This window comes from Leuciscus leuciscus (assembly GCF_965113295.1).
Source record: "Leuciscus leuciscus genome assembly, chromosome: 5".
Lineage (NCBI taxonomy): Eukaryota > Metazoa > Chordata > Actinopteri > Cypriniformes > Leuciscidae > Leuciscus > Leuciscus leuciscus.
The window spans coordinates 23,771,876-23,791,610 of NC_138729.1; the positions used below are offsets into that span (position 1 = coordinate 23,771,876).

The 19,735-nt window shown below is 37.4% G+C and overlaps 2 protein-coding genes across 2 annotated transcripts in view; both read right to left on the minus strand.

Annotated features, from left to right (window-relative positions):
* Window positions 1-3,308: 3,308 nt before the first annotated feature.
* On the minus strand, window positions 3,309-7,112 carry dmrt3a (doublesex and mab-3 related transcription factor 3a). The gene is made up of 2 exons (XM_082169323.1): window positions 6,000-7,112; window positions 3,309-4,687 (listed from the first exon to the last, which is right to left on the minus strand). The coding sequence occupies exons 1-2, from the start codon at window positions 6,382-6,384 to the stop codon at window positions 3,714-3,716; spliced, it is 1,359 nt and encodes a 452-aa protein (XP_082025449.1). The 5' UTR covers window positions 6,385-7,112; the 3' UTR covers window positions 3,309-3,713.
* A 5,982-nt stretch (window positions 7,113-13,094) lies between these two features.
* Window positions 13,095-19,735, minus strand: part of dmrt1 (doublesex and mab-3 related transcription factor 1) — a 30,703-nt gene continuing 24,062 nt past the window's right edge. Inside the window, exon 5 of the mRNA XM_082170064.1 lies at window positions 13,095-14,713. Within this exon, the coding sequence (XP_082026190.1) occupies window positions 14,592-14,713 (122 nt within the window). The 3' untranslated portion in view covers window positions 13,095-14,591. The remainder of the gene's footprint in view (window positions 14,714-19,735) is intronic.

Genomic DNA, 19,735 nt, shown 5'->3' on the forward strand with positions numbered 1-19,735 from the left:
GTGATGTTTCTCAAAACAAAGTAAAATCAACTGACACTAAAGAATGTCACAGCTACTGTTGGCTTTATACAGGCAGCAGCATATGCGGGACGAGCACGGGAGTGAAGGCTAAAGCTTGTTGACAGGGTTTAAATGAACAGCTAATTTGGGATTAGGCTTTGCACACAATTTTTGGCTGCGTCATTTGGAGCCTATAAAGAAATGTCTGGTTATATGTTAATATCTGGCCTTATCATGATCTTGCATGTAACAATGGAATTTAAAAATGTAGCCTAAAATAACTTGTAAAATAATTATATAATGGCCCTGGGTCATGTTATTTCATCACAAATGAAAACGAGGATATGAGGAATAGATCAGTGTTTCCTAACCATGTTCCTGGATGCACACCAATATTCAAACTCTTCCTAATAAAACACACCTGATTCAATGCATCATCTTTTTAGTTGAGACCCCAGGGCCAGAAATAGTCATTAAAGGAGACATCCAAAATGTGCACGGTTGGTGTGCCTCCATGACCAGAGCTGGGAAACACTGGAATAGATATATGCCTGTATTCCGTTCAACGGGTTATATATATTTTTTAACTTTTATGCAGGCTATGACGTTTCCTATATATATATATATGTAATATATATTTAATAAAATAAAATAAAATATAAAAAAAGACCCTGACGGGAAATCGTTCGTCTTTATTTTTTATATAGGCCTATCCACGCTGTAAAAAAAATAAAATAAAAAAAATAATGAAAACATATGCTTTACATTGCTTTAATTCATTAAAATAGGTTAAGCAATTTTTAACTTTTTTTTAAATAAGTTTTAAAAAATTCAACTAATTTAAGTTGAAATGACTTTAAATATCCAAATTGATTTAAAAAAGAACAACAAAAGAATTATAGGCTATTAGCCATTAAGGTGACAATTAAGGGTTTAGAAAATGTTCATGCCATTTAAATGAGACCCTATAAGAAAATCATCTCACTGAATTTTGCAACATATTTTTATTTATAAGCAGGATGGTATTTGGCCTAATTGTCTGTCTGGTCGTGCCCCGTCATCTCTGTGACTCACATGTGGTGAAGATGTTTGCCGTGCAGGTGCAGCAATTGCCACTCGCCCTTCTTCCCTCTTAATTTATTAGCAAGGTTACGGCCAGCAAACCCAACTGCTACCCAGGGTGCAATTTCCCCAATGTGGAATGCTTTGATCCTTTCCGTTGCCTTCTAAACGCATATGACAATGCCAAATGGAGAAAAATCGGAGTGTGTTTGTTTAGTGATCTTTATGCGTGAATAGTTAGGATAGCTACGCGAGTGGTTGTTTTATTCCGCAGAAAAGACTGTTTCAGTTCTTTGTCATATTTCCCATATGTATTATGTGCTTGTTTGCAAGCTTGTGTTGCGAAATGAGGGCTTTATGTTAGTATAGCCTGCATTGTTAAGGATTCATGTAGCCTACCTACAATAGCTACTTTCTATTACAGTAAATGCAGGTCCATGCCTTCAGGCACCTTTGAGGATATTTATTTACAATCAATGTGCGACAATTAAGCGAATCACGTCCGAGCTTCTGGTTTGGTTCAGGGTGTGTCACGTCATGTAACCTGATCTGAGTGAGGAGACAAGAGATTTGTGAGTTCACCGAATCCCTGTTATGTTAATTAGCATTTGAGAACGCTTGGCCTGATGGATTGGTAACACGTGCAAATAACTCATAATTTGTGTGTCCGGTTGACTTAGCTACGCGAGAGCACAGCCATGTTGACTTAGAGGCACAGATTCAAATTTCAAAATTAAAAGCTGTCGCTCGGTTAAGTCAACAGATGTGTGTTAAATAGAACTGCAACACCTGCACACTCGAGGCTCGAGCGACCGCTGGTGTAGCATCACATAGGCTACTCATATAAACACCATGCGACCTAAACAAGCACAAGTCAAGGGAAATCGCCACTGCGGGTTATAGGCCTACAGTTCTAAATCTAGGCTATATGAATGTAGGTTATTAGTTGCATAGCCTAGGCTATTATAGTGTAGGCCCCGGCCCTACGTCTTCAAGAGCCCTACCTCAGACGCTGAATAACGTCACATAGGCTACTATTTGTATTTGTGTCAGATTGTAGGCCTAGATAGCGAATTATAACACAATTTAATGACACCATGACTTCTTTTGTACAATCACAAGGTGACATGCTTTAAAAGTAGGCTATTTCGATTATAATTGGCCTAATAGCCTAATAATAGGCTCAATTATGAATGACATAATTTGACAGATGATGGAATAATTATTGCTTTTTTACATGGAGAATGACATTCACAGTGAATGACATTAAATTAATTTGATCTTATGTTTTCCATAAATCGAATTCTAATTGAACTATCTTAAAAAAAAATGTTTTTAAAAAATGTAAAAAAATAAATAAAAATATTGGCATCAATGGTCCATGAAGAACCTTTTTTAAACCACCTTTATAGTGGAAAAATTGTATTTAGATTAATACATTTTCTGGTTATTTTAAGATCTGCTCACTTAAAGGACCTTTAAATGGCACAAAAAACGTTCTTCTGTGGCATCGCTGCGAAAAAACACTTTTGGGAATTTTAATTAATATGTTTAATATCTTAAACATATTAGCATTTAATGTTTGCTAGGTGTGTAGGTTACGTATTTACGAATAATAATATACTAAACAGGAATCAGGCATATTTTTGAAGGTTTTTTTCTTTTCTTAGATGAGTAGGCTAGGCTAGTAACGATATTGCTATTGTTAAAAAGGTCCACTAGATGGCGCAGTTAGCTCATTTTTCTGCTCTTTTCGGCTTTGATAAATGCACATAACTTGAAATACCCTGTTGTGTTCATTGTATAATCACTCTCATCACATTGACATTAATAACATAAACCATTAAATAATAAAACGGCAAATGTTATTTAATTATGAATGACTGGTTTAAAACTAAATAAAGAGAACGATGATGACTGGATCATTTGTTATTATTATGGTATTTAATTATTGTATAGGCTGGGGGGCTGAATTGATAGTGGATTAATTGCAAAACGAGAAGGTAATATATTCCTTAAGTTTTTTTTTTTATTATAATGATTTGCTACTTTGTCTTTTTTTTTCTTTGAGATATTTATAATAAAAAAATCATGCCATTTAATTTTAATTGTAAAGAGTTTTTTTGTTTCTTTTTATTCTGCATTCTAAAAACAAATCCATGCCTAATTTATTTATTACCTAATACTGTTTGTTAGGCAGATAGCTAATACATGTATATGTTTGCTTCAGGTAAACACAATGACAATAACAGTTCATAGAAGGTTTATTTGCCGTACTTTTACATGCAGGACTGCTGGAATATTCCTTTTTTATACAATAAATTTGTTATCAATGGTACATTTCATGCAAAGTGGAAATAGAGATCACTGTGCTCAAATATATTAAGTTATTCAGACTTTTTGGTCAAATAATAGTACCTTAATGATCCCCCCCACCCCCCCAAAAAAAATTAAAGCTAATGTTATTCCACACATGATTAAGTTGGCACAACAACCTCAGATCTGGTAGAAATACAATACCTCAAGTAATGCAATGTATATCGTTTCATTGCGCTCCTAGACGAGCAGTGTCTCTTTTGTATCATGTCAAGAAGCCATTTGAAATGCATCTCAGTGCTCGTTTCTATTGAAAGCGCTGGAGTGAGCAGAAGTTAGGAGGAAGTGTTCAGGATCCGGGAGTCTGAGGAGTCAGATCTTTCATCATACTCCTCATCCGCAGCGTACATGCTCTGTTTGGCAATGACAGGGCAGCTCTCCTCCTGGATGCTGATTCGATGCTCCTCGGAGGGTCTGCTGCTGGTGAGGAGGGGTGAGCTGCGGATCACTCCGGCCGAGGGGCCTGAGAATGGCGGGATGTACTGTGAGCGCAGCTGATACTGTTGCTGTAAAGTCATGGTATTCCACAGAGTCAAGTCGTTGTGCATGAAGGGCCCGGCTTGGCCGCGGCTCAACGAATTCCTCAGCATGAGGGGATATCGAGGCGGCTGGGGGAAGCCGTGCTGTAACGGCATGCTAAGAGGGCCTGGTACAACTCCACCAGAAGGCTCTGAGGAGAAGCGCAGGGAATCGGGAACGCGGAAGGCCGAACCCACTGACCACTTGGAAGACGAGACGGGGTAAGAGCTCAGCGGGTGCTCAAAAAGGTGGCCGTTTGACGGGAGAACCAAGGCTTCGGAGTTCTCAGACCGGATCTTTTCTGGTTTCATTGTGGAACGGCTGGACAGCAGGATCTCGATGGCTCCGACCAGGTCCCCACCGCAGCCTTTCAGGATGAGCTCCAGGACTGCTGGTTTGTGGCCTGGGAAGATCTTCTTCAGGACCTCCAGTGGAGGTCGGTTGGCCCTCAGACTGAAAGGCAGAGATACAGAGCCTGAGAGGCCTTCGATGAGGAGGTTGGGCTCAGGAGAGTATTTGGGGTTGTCAGCTTTGGGCTCTGGCTCGGTGCAGGTTTTAGACAGGCTGAAGCGGGACTCCTCAAGCTGGGGAGTTGGGTCTGAGGTGTCAGGGGTGCAGCACAAGTTAGGTTTCGACTCCTCAGGGGAGCTGGCTGGTTCTTGTTCTCGGTCGCTGGCACTACCTCCGTTCTCTCCACCAGACTGCTCACCAGACAGATCCTCATTTAGGTCTGGAACACACACACACATGCATGCACTTCATGAGTATATTAAAAGATGATAATACAGTGATGCTGCAGCCTAAAAATCATTGAGCTGCAATATGATTTAAAAAATAAATAAAAATCTAAATGATTATGAAACCACCAGTCTTAGCTAAATGTAAATTTTTATGGGCAAAAATAATTATGGGCTGACAATTGGCATTTCATACAGAATGACTGAAGTGGAAGCCAGCCTAAAGTCCAGCTAAAATTCTGACTCGCTATACCTACTCAAACATTGCCCGATTCTGCAGACTCTAGAAGTGCAACATTCAGGTTATTGACCTGTCAGCACTCCTGTGATTTATAGCGGGCGACTTTTATTACCCGTCGCACTGAGAAATCTAATGTCGATTCATCTTCACCACAGTTTTGAAAACTGATTACTTTAGAAACATTTTACATTCATTTGCATTTCAGCTTGACCTCATCCGAAAAGATCGGCAGGGCCTGTCCTATTACCTGTGAGGTGAACACTGTCGAGCTTTCAAACTATCCAAGTTCATCACCTCGCCGAAATAAGACGAATGTTAAGCCGACAGTTTCGTTCAACTTCATGTCTGGTTGTCTTAAATATTTCTGTTCTAATTATTCTTGACAAGGCTAAATAATTTAGCAGAACCTTCACGTTGATGTAGCCTAGCTATTTTAATCTCACATGGAAAAAAGTACGTCCAATAAACGTGTTTGCAATGGTTAACAATGGTCAGGAACAACACCATAATATAATTGCTAATGTACAATACTATTTTTAAGAACAAAATTAATAACAATACATATGATTACATTTTTTTCCGGGTCAGGAAAACAGGCTATAGATAGGCTATAGATATAGGAAACAAAAATGCCCGCATTATGCTTTATCGTGTTGTCTCGATCAGTAAGGTTGTTGCTTAGTGCAAAGATTATTTTTGTTATATGTTTGAGATAATTTTGTTTTTATTCTTGTGAACATTAACGTGGCAATGTTCTTTAAAAAGTAGGTTCAAAACTCCAGTTTTAGATTAAAGATTAGATTGATCCTATTTGTAAGCTTTTATAATTGTGTAGCCTATAACAAAAAAATTCAAATAATAATAATAATAGGCAAATTATAATATTAAAATAAAACGATTAAAACAATTATGCTATTTAAAAAAAAAAAAAAGTAAAATTAAAATAACTTCAAACATGAAAAAAAAACAAAAAAAAAAAACGTTATAGCCTACGTTTCGTCTTCGGTGTTGCTAAAACGTAGTTTTCCGGAGTAAAACATTGAGTTCCTTAAGTAAGCGATTACCTTGCGGTGGTTTAGGGGTCACTGTCTCTGTGCTCCAGCGCAGGTCGATGTCGCTGGACCGTGGGTTATTTGGGTTCTGCTCTCCGCTCCCCACAGTGATGCCGGGCAGCGCTCTCAGTGACTCCGGGATCAAACTCTCCAAACTCTCGTTCGCCTGCTGCCGCCTGAGTGCCACCTGAGCCGCCATGACCCGCTGGCGCTCGATTATTAGAATACATTTCTCGCAAGTGCAGTCCTTAAAACGGCAGTAACGCTTGTGCCCTTTCAGCCAGGACAGCACCCCGTGGTTCCTGCAGCGGGCACATTTGGGGGTCCTCTGGAGGGGCGCTCTCGGCTGGGACACCGGGCCCCCCATGTAGAGGTAGGGCGATCCGTAGCCATTCATTTCTCAAGTCGTTTCCAGAAGTGCCAGAGGCGCAAGTGCATCAGATAAGCAGTAGAGGAAGAGTGCTGTCAAGTATAGTCAAGAGATCAAGCCCCTCTGCTGCTCGCTACACTCGTGATGAGAGGTGTTGACTCTTTAAGACGAGGATCCACCTTTCGCCCCGCAATAAAGAAGTGCATCAGGCGATCTGACACGCACTAACGAGTAACTTCTATTTCTCACATCGCTGTCACGAGCAATTTACATTCCCCTGACACTGGATGGAGGGAGGAAGTCTCACTTTTTTCTAATTACAATTATAGACTATCTTGTCGATATGCAACCTTTTAATACAAACAGCCTACTATTTGTGTGTGTTTTTAAGCAGTGTGGGAATTATCTGTTAAAACTTGGAGCCCTCATAAGGAAGTCGAAATAAAAGGTTGAGTGTCTCAAAAGTTTGTAACCAACTTGCCTTGGATATGTGTGATGCATCAACAAAGCACACTTGTTGTACATTATTATTTTATCGTAGGCTATTTAGCCTACATAACATAGGCTATATCACAAACAATGTTTTGCTTAAAAAGTAGGCTAATTGGCGTTTGGCGAATTATAGCCTCTGTCAGAACCAAATCGGCTGCATTAGACAAACTTTAACACATTTAGAGAATTATCGAAAATTATTGACAGTAAATAGGCAAATCCTAAAACGTCAACTCCCGTAAAAGTCATTGAATAATACGCATTATTTTAAATCAACCCTCTAATTGAATTAACAATATATTTGTTCCCGCTGTATGCATAGTAAAACTGCGTAAAAATAAAGAGAATTTAAATAATAATTATAATCCACCATCATTTTCACTGGTTGTTTGAAATCGGACCCACAGCGATTTTTCAACATATGAGGCTCTTATAGGAGTGCAGTAATTCCAAAAATTAAGTGGGAATGTAGAAAAGAATTCATAACTGCTGTGCGCTTTTCATGAAAATCCTGCAACCGCTTTGGTAGTTTAACCACACGCTGTGAATTCGAATTAAACACAGGCGACAATAATATGGTGGTTTGCATTTGAATGAGCTCTTAACTTATTCCCATGAATTTTTTTTTGAATAGTCCGACATGCATGCGAGTTAATTGGGCAATATAATTTGGACTTGTACCAAATGAGTCCTGGAAGGATAAGGTGAAAAAAAAAAATGAATTGAATCAATTGAACTGGGCGATGTCATCTACATTAAACAGGCCTATTTTGTTTTGTGCACACAGTAAACATACACACACTTTAAATGCTATTTGGCGCGCGATGTAGGCTATAGGGTGTAAATTGCAGCACACCTTCTTTTTTTTAAATGATGCCCATCGCTTTTTAAAGTCCAGTGAAACTCAACACCGGGCACCCTCGAGTCCCGTTTCTGTTCCTAAATGGGTTTATTCAAGCACGTAATGGGATCCCGGCAGCACAACTTTGAGAACTGGGGGCCACGGTAAACTTCACCACATGAACTCCGTTTCCAGGGCTATTAAGCTTTTAATTGGAAAATAGCAGATGAAATTTCAAGGTGACGATAATGCAGCGTGCAGTCTGTTCATGGCGAGGGGAATTCACACCAAGGGGAGTGGGAGGACAACACAAATGTTAATAAAATTATTTATGTTTTCTGTCACCGATTGACATCAAAGTAAATGGATATGAAAAATAAAAAGAGAATAAGGTGAACATGCATATACTATATAGCCTACCATCCATACAAATCCATTCAATGTTAAATGAAAAGTACAATTCATTAGTTAACTATAATGCTTAATTTTTTTAGTTTGATTAATTTGTTTGCTTTTAGGATTTAATAAGCATGTTAGATGAAATAAGTAGAAAAAACCCAACTACCAGCAAAGAAACAAATATTGGGCTCTTTTGAATGCAATTGAAGAAAATGAATGAAACCAAAGCCTTTATAAATATCAGATTGTTTAATTATTGTGAAATTATATAAATGTGTATATGTTATTTATTTATTTTTAAATCTAATAGTCTTTCTGTCTAATCAGAACTGCATAACAGTTTTACTGATTATAAGAGATACAATAAATAGATAAACATTCTTTTGGGTGTTCATACATTTTGCATTCATAGTATGGCTAAAATACCACTAATTCAAAGTGGAATTCAGTTTTAAAAAGTGTTGTTTAATTTCCAAAGGTGAAAGATTAGTATGGACATTTTCTGTGGGTTAAGTGAACCATACTAGCAGCACTAGACTGTGGTTTATCTATGTGGAGCCCAAAAGTTGTTTTATACTGAGCTGAAGGACAGAATAAAGCCAGTAAATGTCCCAGGTCTAAGATCCAAGAAACCATAAACTGAGTATATGACACCAACTAAATCTCCAGTCAAACCCTCAGTGTAACAGGTTTTTCACTCCCTAACAATTTACATTTGAACATTAATTTAGCAAACACGGTAATCCCCAGCAATTTACAAATGAGAATAAGTAATAATATTAATATGATCAATAATATCTATAATAGATCCTTCTCAGAGAGAAAAACAAGTAGTACTATAGGTTACACACACACACACACACACACACACACACACACACACACACACACACACACACACACACACACACACACACACACACACAAAGTTACTTATTATTTCTGCTTGTAAGCAGGTCTAATGTTTCAGAAGGAATACTGTCATTCATTATTTGTTTAATCTATTTGTAATTTGTTGTATTGCCGATAACTGCAGTTTTAAATGAATGCCTTTTAACACAGTATACAAAGAAAATGGTACAAAAGAAAAAAAATACATTTTATACAATTTCACGCTCTTATATTTAATTACATTTCATTTAGTCTCTTTTTGTACTTTCTGTCAGGTTTGATTGAGGTTGATAGTGGTAATTATATATAGACTCAACGTTGAGTCTGTGAATGTCCATCGAGACCCCAATTGGCTTCTCTTTCATTGCGACTCACTGACAGGCAGCCAATAGTTTCAATGTTGTGAGTAATGATGGGACATCTGTCCAGTGAAATGTCTGGTTATTCCCTCTGTATGGACAGCCTCCAAGGGCACTCAAATCACTGAGACTCTGACAGGACCCACACCTCCCCGGCACACCCTCTCCATCTCAACGTGAACAAAGGCAGACAACAAAATAGTTGTCTGTCTCTATAACCCACTCTAATGGGACTTCAAATATACAATTGAGTTCAACAGAAACTAAGTTAGTACAACAAACAAGTAATTGTAAAACTCACTGACAGCTTCAAATCTAATCATTCAGACTCATTACGGATTTCTTGCACATTTACTGTATTATATATATATATATATATATATATATATATATATATATATATATATATATATATATATTGTGCCGGGGAAAAAGGGTTTCATGTTCAGTTCAAGCCATTACTTTCACTGATCAGGTGCTTGATCACGTTGTTGGCATAATTGAGCATGCACTAAATTTAAAGTTATGGTGTGTGGCTTTCATTTTTAAATTATTTAAAACAAAATAATTGCAAAAAAAAAAGGTGTTTGTCACATTGACATGTTGGCAAATAAAACAGTTCTTGCATAGCCCTTGCAGAATATATAAGATGTTACTCAAAAAAAAAATGTAAAAAAAACTTTTTGAATTGGATGATTGGTGTAAATTGTACTTATTTTGTCTTTTGGGAAATCTAAATATCTTGTGTACCTTCTGAACGGCAGCAGTAAAAAAAAAAAAAAAAAAAATGATATAAACAAAATATGAAAAATGTACACATCATCCAAGTTTACACCCCTGGCTCTTAAAGTCAGCATGAAACGGAAGTTACAATAGTCTTTTCTTCCTTATTGTGACGTATATCTGAGTAAACCGGTTTCCCAAAAATTTTTTAAAAAAAATTGTAGGGTGGGACTTGATTTTGTCCATTGGTAATTGGTTGGATGGTTGTGGTATGATGTCATGTGAGTGACAGGTTGTCCCGCCCTCGCGCCAGTAAACACATCATCATAGAAGAGATGTTGCTGCAAGAGTAAGGGGAAGTTATTTTGATTAAAGATTACGGAGGTACATGAAATAATGATGTGCATGGATAAATAATTTATAATAATGCAATGTTCCATAAAAAAATAAAATAAAAAAAGAATTGTCAATTTCGATTTTGAGATCTCAAAGTCACACAGTCACTGTTGGAAAGGGGCTTAAATATACAGAAGATGCCAGAAAACCAAAGAATGTGCCAGCAGGATTTTCCTATAAACAGTGGGCATAATACGATTCAATATGTAAACTTTTGAACTACTTCATTTGTGTAACTTCAGTTATTATTTTGTCTTGTGGACTATACAATATACACTCACTGGCCACTTTATTAGGTACACCTAGAACCGGGTCAGACCTCTTTTTGTCACATTGACATGATAGCATCATGCAGTCGATCTCATGGACACACGACTTGGGAATTTGTATTTCTCAGGGGGGCCGGCAGTGGGGGGTTATATATTTCCATTAAATAGTTTCAAGACATGTTATGTGTTGCAACAACCTAATTACCAAATTATTTGTTATTAAAGCATCTACGTTCACAAAGCACTGTTAATTTTAACAGAAAAGCAAATGTGTGATTTGGCATGGCATTGGCTGCCAATACAAATAATAAATAACAATTGCTTTACCTAATGCAATAAAATCCTGCTTTTGAACCAGGCCAAGTTCCAGAATCAAATCACAGAGGGCGCTTCTGAAATTAGTGAGGGTATTTTTGCCTCATCCTTTGCTATGGTTATCACTGTCAGTCATCGCAATTTCGAGAGTGAATCCCGCATTTATGCCTATATGCCTTGAAGCGTTTACATGGCCGCTTGTAAAGCATGGAAAACAAAAGTTTTATTCAAATTATATAATATTAATTATTATATCAGCACAGGGATGTCCATGTGGGCATGTCTCCTCTGGCGCAGGGCCTGGTTCCACCACATCCCAAAGGTGCTCTATTGGATCTGGTGACTGTGGAGACCATTTGAGAATAGTAAACTCCGTCATTTTCAAAAAAACAGTTTGAGATGATTTGAGTTTTGTGACATGGTGCGTTATCCTGCTGGGATTAGCCATCAGAAGATGGATACACTGTGGTCATCAAGGGATGGACATGGTGGTCAGCAACAATACTCAGACAGGCTGTGACGCTTAAACAATGTTCAGTTGATACTAAGGGGCGAAAGTGTGGCAAAAATAAATGATGGGTTCTCTCTAATGGCTTCCAGGTTTCAACGAATACATTAGACTTGAATTGTAATGATTTGACTACTATGCCTTATAATGATATAATGCTTTATAATGAATGAAGGAAAAACATTTTTTATTCTTTCTATCCTTCCAGATTTCAACCATGAAATTACAATTACATTTTTAGTCGTATTACTGCTATGTAAGCCCAATAAAGCTGTTTTTTAATATACATTGAAATCTAATCTTAAATGTGGTTTTATTCACACTGTAGTGACCAGTAATCTGCAGCTAATAGAGCAATTCACACTCTTTTTTCCGCTCAGTAAAGCACATTCCACAAAGAAATGCAGTCCAACAGTACGTTTATTAGCTATATAACACTAAATTATTCACAAGACGAACAAGCTAATCCATAAGAAACTGTGTGTAATGTAAACTGTAATGGACCGTCAATAACACTCTGAATGCTGACCACTGACGTCACTGCCATTATATGATAGGATGAGATGCCTAACGTGATCCAAGTTAGAGCCACAGACCCTCGCATCTCCCAGTAAGAAGACCATCTCTGCTGCATGCCTAAATGCATTGTGTTGCTGCAATGTGACTGGCTGATTAGATATTTGCGGTAATGAGCAGTTGAACAGGAATAAAGTGGCCAGTGTAAACATATATGTAAACATCTGTTATTTGAAATGGCTTATTCGGGACCATACAAAAAAACAAAAAACATGAGATTTTTTATAATCTTATTTTGTTAATTATGAACGTTTTGCATATTCTGCAAGGGGTATGTAAACTTATGAGCAAAACTGTGTGCAACCAAAATATGTTTGTATTATTTCTATTAATCTAAACAGGTGCAAGTGTCAATGTCAAGTGCAAAGCAAGAATGTTAATATTTGATTTTGTAATCTGTAATTGTAATAACTATATGGAATATTTGAACAACAATCAGCGTGTTCTCCATAAATTTGACTCTCAATGTTTTCTTTCTATTCACTTTCCAGTAATCTTCTTTTATATCTTTACGGGACCCTCGAAATAAAATGCATTCAATTCAAATAAATGTATTATTACAGATTAAACTGGGCCTTGTTTCAGACCGTAGTCATCAAACACTTTTATGATGACCTCTTCCTCTCTTAAATCCAAAAGCCCTGACTTAAAAAAACGCAGGTCTAGCGCCTCCAGTATGCACTGAGACTTTGGGACAGGGGCGGCTTTATCTATCATGCACCCGCCGAGATTTATGGCACAATAGCAGCTCAAGGAAAACAAATCCACAGACACTTTTCAGGCTGTCGCTGGAACACAAACCCGGAGCAGCAACAGAAGGACACGGCGGCACGCCGGAGCCCAGCGCTGACAGCCTATGATAAAGCGGCCTTCCTTAACTAAACTCGTAAAGCACGGGACAATAAAACTCAATCTTCTGTAAAATCCAATTAAGTCATTATCTGACTGATTGTATCTTTAATTGAAAACAGAAGTGACAGTAAATTTCTGTGATATATCAGGATCAATCGATACTGCTGTACAATCTGCTCTCCAGAAGTGATTTATAATGCCAAAGCCATATAGGTAACTCCACATTCTTCTCACTAAAACCACTGGGGGATGAAATTAAGAGTAAGTGCATTTAATAAAAAAAACAAGATGGTCGGGTTATTGATTACAGCAGATGGGGCAGAATCGAATGAATGTTTTGAGGGTGCAGAGCAAAGAAAATACAAGTAATTTTCATTTCGGGTTTTATATCTCATCAATAATGATTTTATTTCCACTGAACATGAGAGTGTATAAACACACAACGATTGCAAATTAGCTTTTGCATTGTTTTATAATCATAACAATAATACAAATATTTGTAACATCATGGTGTCAGAGGACAAGAGCACATCCACACCGACATACAGTGGGTGAATTTACACGTCTGGAAATCAAATTAACACATGAATCAAACTGTGAACTGTTAGTTGAACAAAATCTTACAAAATGGAAATGCATAAAAATAATTACATTTTACATTCATTTTTAGAAAGAAAATGATTTGTTGTCTCTGCTAGATACCCATTACTATTAAGTTGTATGCAAGTAAATAAGTGCAAAAGATATACTGATTGTCGAAGCATATTAAAGGGCCATCAATTATAATAAAAAAAGGTAAAAATCTGATTACACATCAGCTCAAGATACTGAAAAATTACATCATTTGTAGTTAAATGTATATCTGTAACAAACAGAGCCTTAAAAGGAAAGACAAAGTTGTGTGTCCCTCTTCTCCTCTATTTGTGACTTGACTGAGGACACTATCTGTGCCAACACCATTAAAATCAAGGGCACAGCTTCATATTATACAAAGAAAGCCCAGAAGAGCACTGCACATTAGCTGGATCATGCGCAGGAAGTTAAATGATGCCCTTTAGTGATGGCCATAAATAAACAAGCCGTTCGCTGTGAGATTGAGGCATAATTGAATAGTATCTCTTCTAACCCGACTGTCCCGCACAACACTATGGAGATGCTTGAGAAGCCCTCATATAGTTTGCAGCATGAAGGTCATGGACAGGAAGTTAGATTATCCATTAGGCCAATGACAGCAATACTGAGCTTGAACCCATACGTGACAATAAATCGCTCGGCTCTGCCATTTCTTTCAATAGCGTTCTGCTAGAAAGCGAAAGTGACTCATTTTATTCTTAAAAATCTGCAGCATCAAAGTGAACAAACTGAAGCTATCAAACTGTGTGAAACATGGTAAACAGCATTTCTGATCATCACTGAGAAACTGATTTCTATGTCTATAAAAATCTGAAAGAATTACCCTAACAAAGTTGAATAACACCACATTGATCAACCTGATCAGTGTTAACATTAAAATGTTGAACAATAAGGTAGGATTTGGTTACAGAATCATTAAACTTGTAGAAAAAAAAAATTCAAGTTGTTGTAAAAGGGAGATGGGTGCAGGTGAGGGTGTTTTACTTGGTTGCCCCATCTATGACGGAGTCGACGGAGAAGGTTCCGGACTCTGAGCTGCTCTCACACTCCAGCTTGTTCTCGGTGTTGATCATTGAGCTGTCTTGAACTCCACTGGAGTAAGCTGAAATAGGATGCATCATGACATCAGATAAACAGTTTTTTGTTTATTATTGAAAACATTTTGTGCCAGAGCATTATCTGGTTATGGGATCTGTGATAAACGACACCCGAAGCATTCATGTAACATGAGCTTTTGGGATCCTGACACAGTACAATAGTGCCAAAAAAGTATCTGGACACTTAAGCCACACTTAAAGATGTTTGAATGTCTTTGCATTAGAAACATAATATAAAGCCAAGTAGCATTTGTCAGAAATGTGAACAACCATAAACATAAGATGTATTGTTCAAGAACAAGACAAAAAGCGCATACCTGTAGTTACTCTGATAGGTTACCATCAGTGTAACCTTGAACTTGTAAGTGTGAGTGTTAAGTAACTTGTAAATAACTGTAAACTTGAGGGCAAATGATTGAAACGTTTGGGATCAGTAAGATTTTTAAATGTTTTTAAAAGTATCACCAAGGTTGCATTTACTTGATCAAAAATACAGTAAAACAATAATATTGTGAAATATTATTACAATTTAAATAAATGTCCTGTGACGACAAAGCTGGATTTTCTGTAGCCATTATCATCAATGTTGAAAGCAGTTGTGCTGCTTAATATGTAAACATTTTTCAGGATTCTTTGATGAATAGAAAATTCAGAATTCTTTTGTAATAATGTAAATCTTTACTGTCACTTTTGATCAAATTAATGCATCCTTAATGGATAAAAGTATTCAAAAAAAATATATAAAATTACCCACCCCAAACATTTGACTGGAAGTATGCATAGAATAACAATCACTTTGAAAGCAGATGCAAAGAAATAACTCATATTTCTAAGAGTAATTTAAGTATTTTGGGGGGCAATTGCATTTAAAATCTCATCAACTTACTGTAACTACAAAAAAACGTACAAGCTGAATCTTGCACAGAACACAGTGTTAGAATGGAAACAATACTGTCGAAGTATATCTGATCTTGAGTTTATCAGCTTCTCCAGTCAAACCAAACAGCATCAATTAACTGTATGAGCAGTGCTGTCAGCTCTCAACATTACAACAAAGTAAAGACAGTGGTGCCTTTTATAAATCTCACACTGCAGCAAGTTCTGGCTACTTTGGCAAACTCACTCAAGCTGAAGATACGCGTATTGAGCCAGTCAGACTGCTGAGTGAGCACACGGCTATTGAGTGCAGGACGAGTCTGTACTGTGCTGACCTTCTCCAGTGTCTGTGCGAGACCGATAACTAAAACAGCAGCATTCATAGAAATCTCAATTAAGACTAAAAACTACTGCTCTGTTCAACATTAAATAAACCCTGACAGTTATTATGTTTCAATTTTAACCCAAAGACCAAATCATCTGCTTAAATAAATGACTATGTAAATGTAAAACCGAAACACTAGCAGCACAAACGTTATAGTTCCCTATAAAAATGTATGGTACTTTGTGCATTGAGCCAGGTCAGCTCTCATCTCAATGTGCATATGAAGCAAATACATTACAGTCTCTACAGATTCTATCAAAATTACGAGTGTCGGGAGGGGCAACGCACACAAATCCTGTTCAGCTGCTTTCTTGACCTTCATAACCCGAGAAAAGCAGCATAAAGGCTCTTACTGTGGCTCTCATCCCATCCTGCCCTCCCTCTTTTTCATCTGCGCTGCTCTGGCGTGGAGGTAATTAAGGGGCGCTGGCGAAAAGGAGTAATTTTTCTCCTCATTAACTTCCTGATTGGTTTCAGGCTACAAAACTTTGCGCTCCGCCTGCAGTTTGTCACCAATTCCAAACTGGCCAATCGTTAATACTAATGTTTGTGTAGCTAAACTGCACCGGCGCTCTCTGTACAACAATAATACACGAGTGAGGGCGAAAGAGGAGGGGGCTGGAATTAGCCGTGGCTGTGTTAATTCTGAGGGAGTTCATCAGGGGGAAATCTATGATGTAATTAAAGGGAAGATCTCGCGGGTGAGTGGACAGGTCGTTTGTGGGGACGGTAAATCAGCAGTGGGGCTGTTCGGCGAGCGGACATGTTCTGTGTCACAGCTTCGTTGCCTTTGATTATCATTGTATTAGCGCTTAATATAGACTAATGTTAGATCAGCAGTAAACGCTCTGTAATACAGACAATCAGGCCTTTAAATACGCAGATAAAACCTAAGTAAATGGAGTTTGTGTACTTTTAATATACAGTGCATCTTCACTACGGTTTTATGACTTTGAAGAATTATCTCTCAGAATAAGTTTAATTTTTAACATTAAATTTGACCTAGCCTATCCTGGTTTGCTAGTTTTGGAGGGATTTACAGCTGGTCATGCTGGAAGACCATCTTAAGCCAGTGAAAACCAGCTTAAACTGAAGTGGGTTCTTTAAGAAGGGAACACATTGGATAAGAATTACATTTATGAAACTTTCACAAAGTTGCCAAACAAGAAGTTTCCTACACTCTGGCAGTGACACAAGTATTGCAAAAAAACCACGAAAAAAAAAAAAACCCCACACGCGTCTGTCAAGTGTAAAACAGTATTGAAACAATAGAGGATTTAATTTCTGTACGCTGTTCAAAAAGAGCTTATTCTCCCATCTGAACTTTTGCCCTATTCACCCTTGTTCGGCTAACTATCTTAGATTTCCAAACTATTAAACAGTCTTTGTGTGGTTTAACAAAAGGAAGCTTTTTTTCCCTTTTTTTTTGAAAAAGAGCATGAAAAGGGGAGGGGAAATAGTGAAAGAAGCTCAATCATTTCTGGCAGTTTGGAAAAGGTGAACAAAAGCCCAGATGTGAGAGAAGATGGTAATTCAGGGTTGATCTATTGTGGATAAGCTTTTTCCTCTGCAACTCATATACTGCCAGCACTGGGCCATGAGGGTCCATAATGCCTTCACTTAGACAAACACACAGAGTTGCATAAAGATAACGCACACAGGCGGGTGCACACGCACACACACATGTACATGCTCGAACGTGTATACAGATGCTCTCATACACACATGCTTACAGCCATTAAAATTAAGAATAAATGTCACTGTATCAGTCTAAAACTCAGTGCACATTTGCTCAACATAGGTTATAGGATGATATTAGAGGTCGGTAGGTAGTTGAGAGTTTAATGCTATGTCAGCAGCCGAGGCTTTTTATTAAAGTAATAAAAAATAATAAATAAATACAACAGATTAAAATTACACAAAGTGTTATAAATGTACATATGAAAACAATTCTAAAATGTTTTCTGGTTAGATCGTATTAAACAAGTGCTTAAGAGAGCATACTATGAGAACTTGCTATCTTGCATTAACAGCAGAGTTGCCCAACAAGACATGTTTAAGAGACAGGGAGGCTGATATTAATTCAATTTATCAATATTAGTGGATATTGGATTTTAATTGTACATGCTCATTTATCCCTTTTTTCATTTTACAATTAGTCAATATTTGAAAAATCATATGCCAATCTCAAAATGAATGTTAATTTTTCATTTTATACATAATAGTAAATATTAAACAATTGATTTTAGATTTTTATTTCGACAAAATAGTACAGAATCGCAATAGAGTGGTGCAGGGATGACTTCAGAACCCGGAAGATCAATTCGGTTCCTTCAAGATTTTCCTATCGGGTTTTATAATGGGTTTTTTCAATTTATGAGTAAAATAAAGCCTGTGGTAAACAAACTTGACAATACTTTAATGTTTTGTTCTACAACGTACACTGCACACTCTCATACCCCAAACTGTCTTATCTAGCTACTTATTAGAAACATAATTTTTTTTATATCGTCAAGTTATGTTTACCAAGCACAGGCTTTATTTTACTCATAAATTGAAAAACCCCATTATAAAACCCCATAGGAAAATGACAAAGGAACCAGCGGCGAATTAGACTTCCAGGTTTTGATGTCATCTCTGCATCAGAATTGGGAATTATTGGTTATTAGCTATACAATTATAGTTTTCAGTTGTAGCATTGGTGGGTTCACTCAGAGCAGAATCAGTATTTTTTTTAAAGTTTCAGTTCTGTGTTCCTTCTGTAACATTACAGTTCTGAAAACGGTTTGATTAGAAAAAATACAAGTTAATGTTATTTTTTTATTTTTTTGCCTATAGTTTATACCAGAACTTGAATAGAACATTATACTAAATAGCTTTATACTAGAGTTTGTGACCAAACCTCGTAACTCTTACGGAACCTCAAATTGTCGGCAAAACCTCATTCGGGAGCTCAGCCTTAGTCGTGAATGAAGTGCTCACATTTTGGAGACCGTCTCTGCTTGTTTGCAGTGCAAGGGTAAAATTAAGAACTGGTTCTTTGAATAAGTACCGTTCCTTAAACCGGTTCGGATCTAAGCTCCCAATTTACCCCAAAGTTAAACCATATTGTCGTTCACTTGGATGTGGTTCATTCGTTCACCCCACCAAATTTGAACACTTTCACACTGACCAAAAGGGCCAAACTCTGACATCAAACAAACTCTGTTCAGAACCAAAAGCTGTGAAAGCACCGTCAGAGACAAACACACGTCCATACGACATGACTCGGCTGAAGATGTGCAGGGGGAAGATGGAGTTCCCTCAAGGAATGACATGCACGTCTCTCTCAATCATTAGAGCTGTGGCAGGACTTAATGGCGCAGAAAACACAGGCCTACAGCACGGAGGCGGCACTTTAAACAGCTGCTGACTCCTCAAAGAGTGAACAGCCGTGGCTGCTGCAGAGAGACGGATGCTGTTCTCCGAGTCAAGTGCTCACTCACAATCACATTGGCATTGGAGTTTGAAGCACTCAAGGGAGGTGGATGTTGATGTGTTTAACACTTAATGAAAAACATGAGCTTGCACAAGTAAAATTCAAAAGCATTTGAATATTTTTAGGTATAATATTTCAGAGCACCTTCAGATTTTTTTTTCTGATGAACTTAATACTGCACATTAGATATTGTAACTCCGTATAAAAAAAAAAATATAAAAAAAAAAAACACAATAAACACCACATCTAACAGAATGCAACTATTATGAAGAAAATGTCTGTTATGTA

Bases quoted from the DNA above. Each gene is read 5' to 3' on its own strand.
- dmrt3a (XM_082169323.1), bottom strand. From the start codon at position 6,384: ATGAATGGCTACGGATCGCCCTACCTCTACATGGGGGGCCCGGTGTCC. The intron at 4,688-5,999 runs GTAATCGCTTAC...TGTGTGTTCCAG, and splicing joins GACCCCTAAACCACCGCAAG to ACCTAAATGAGGATCTGTCT.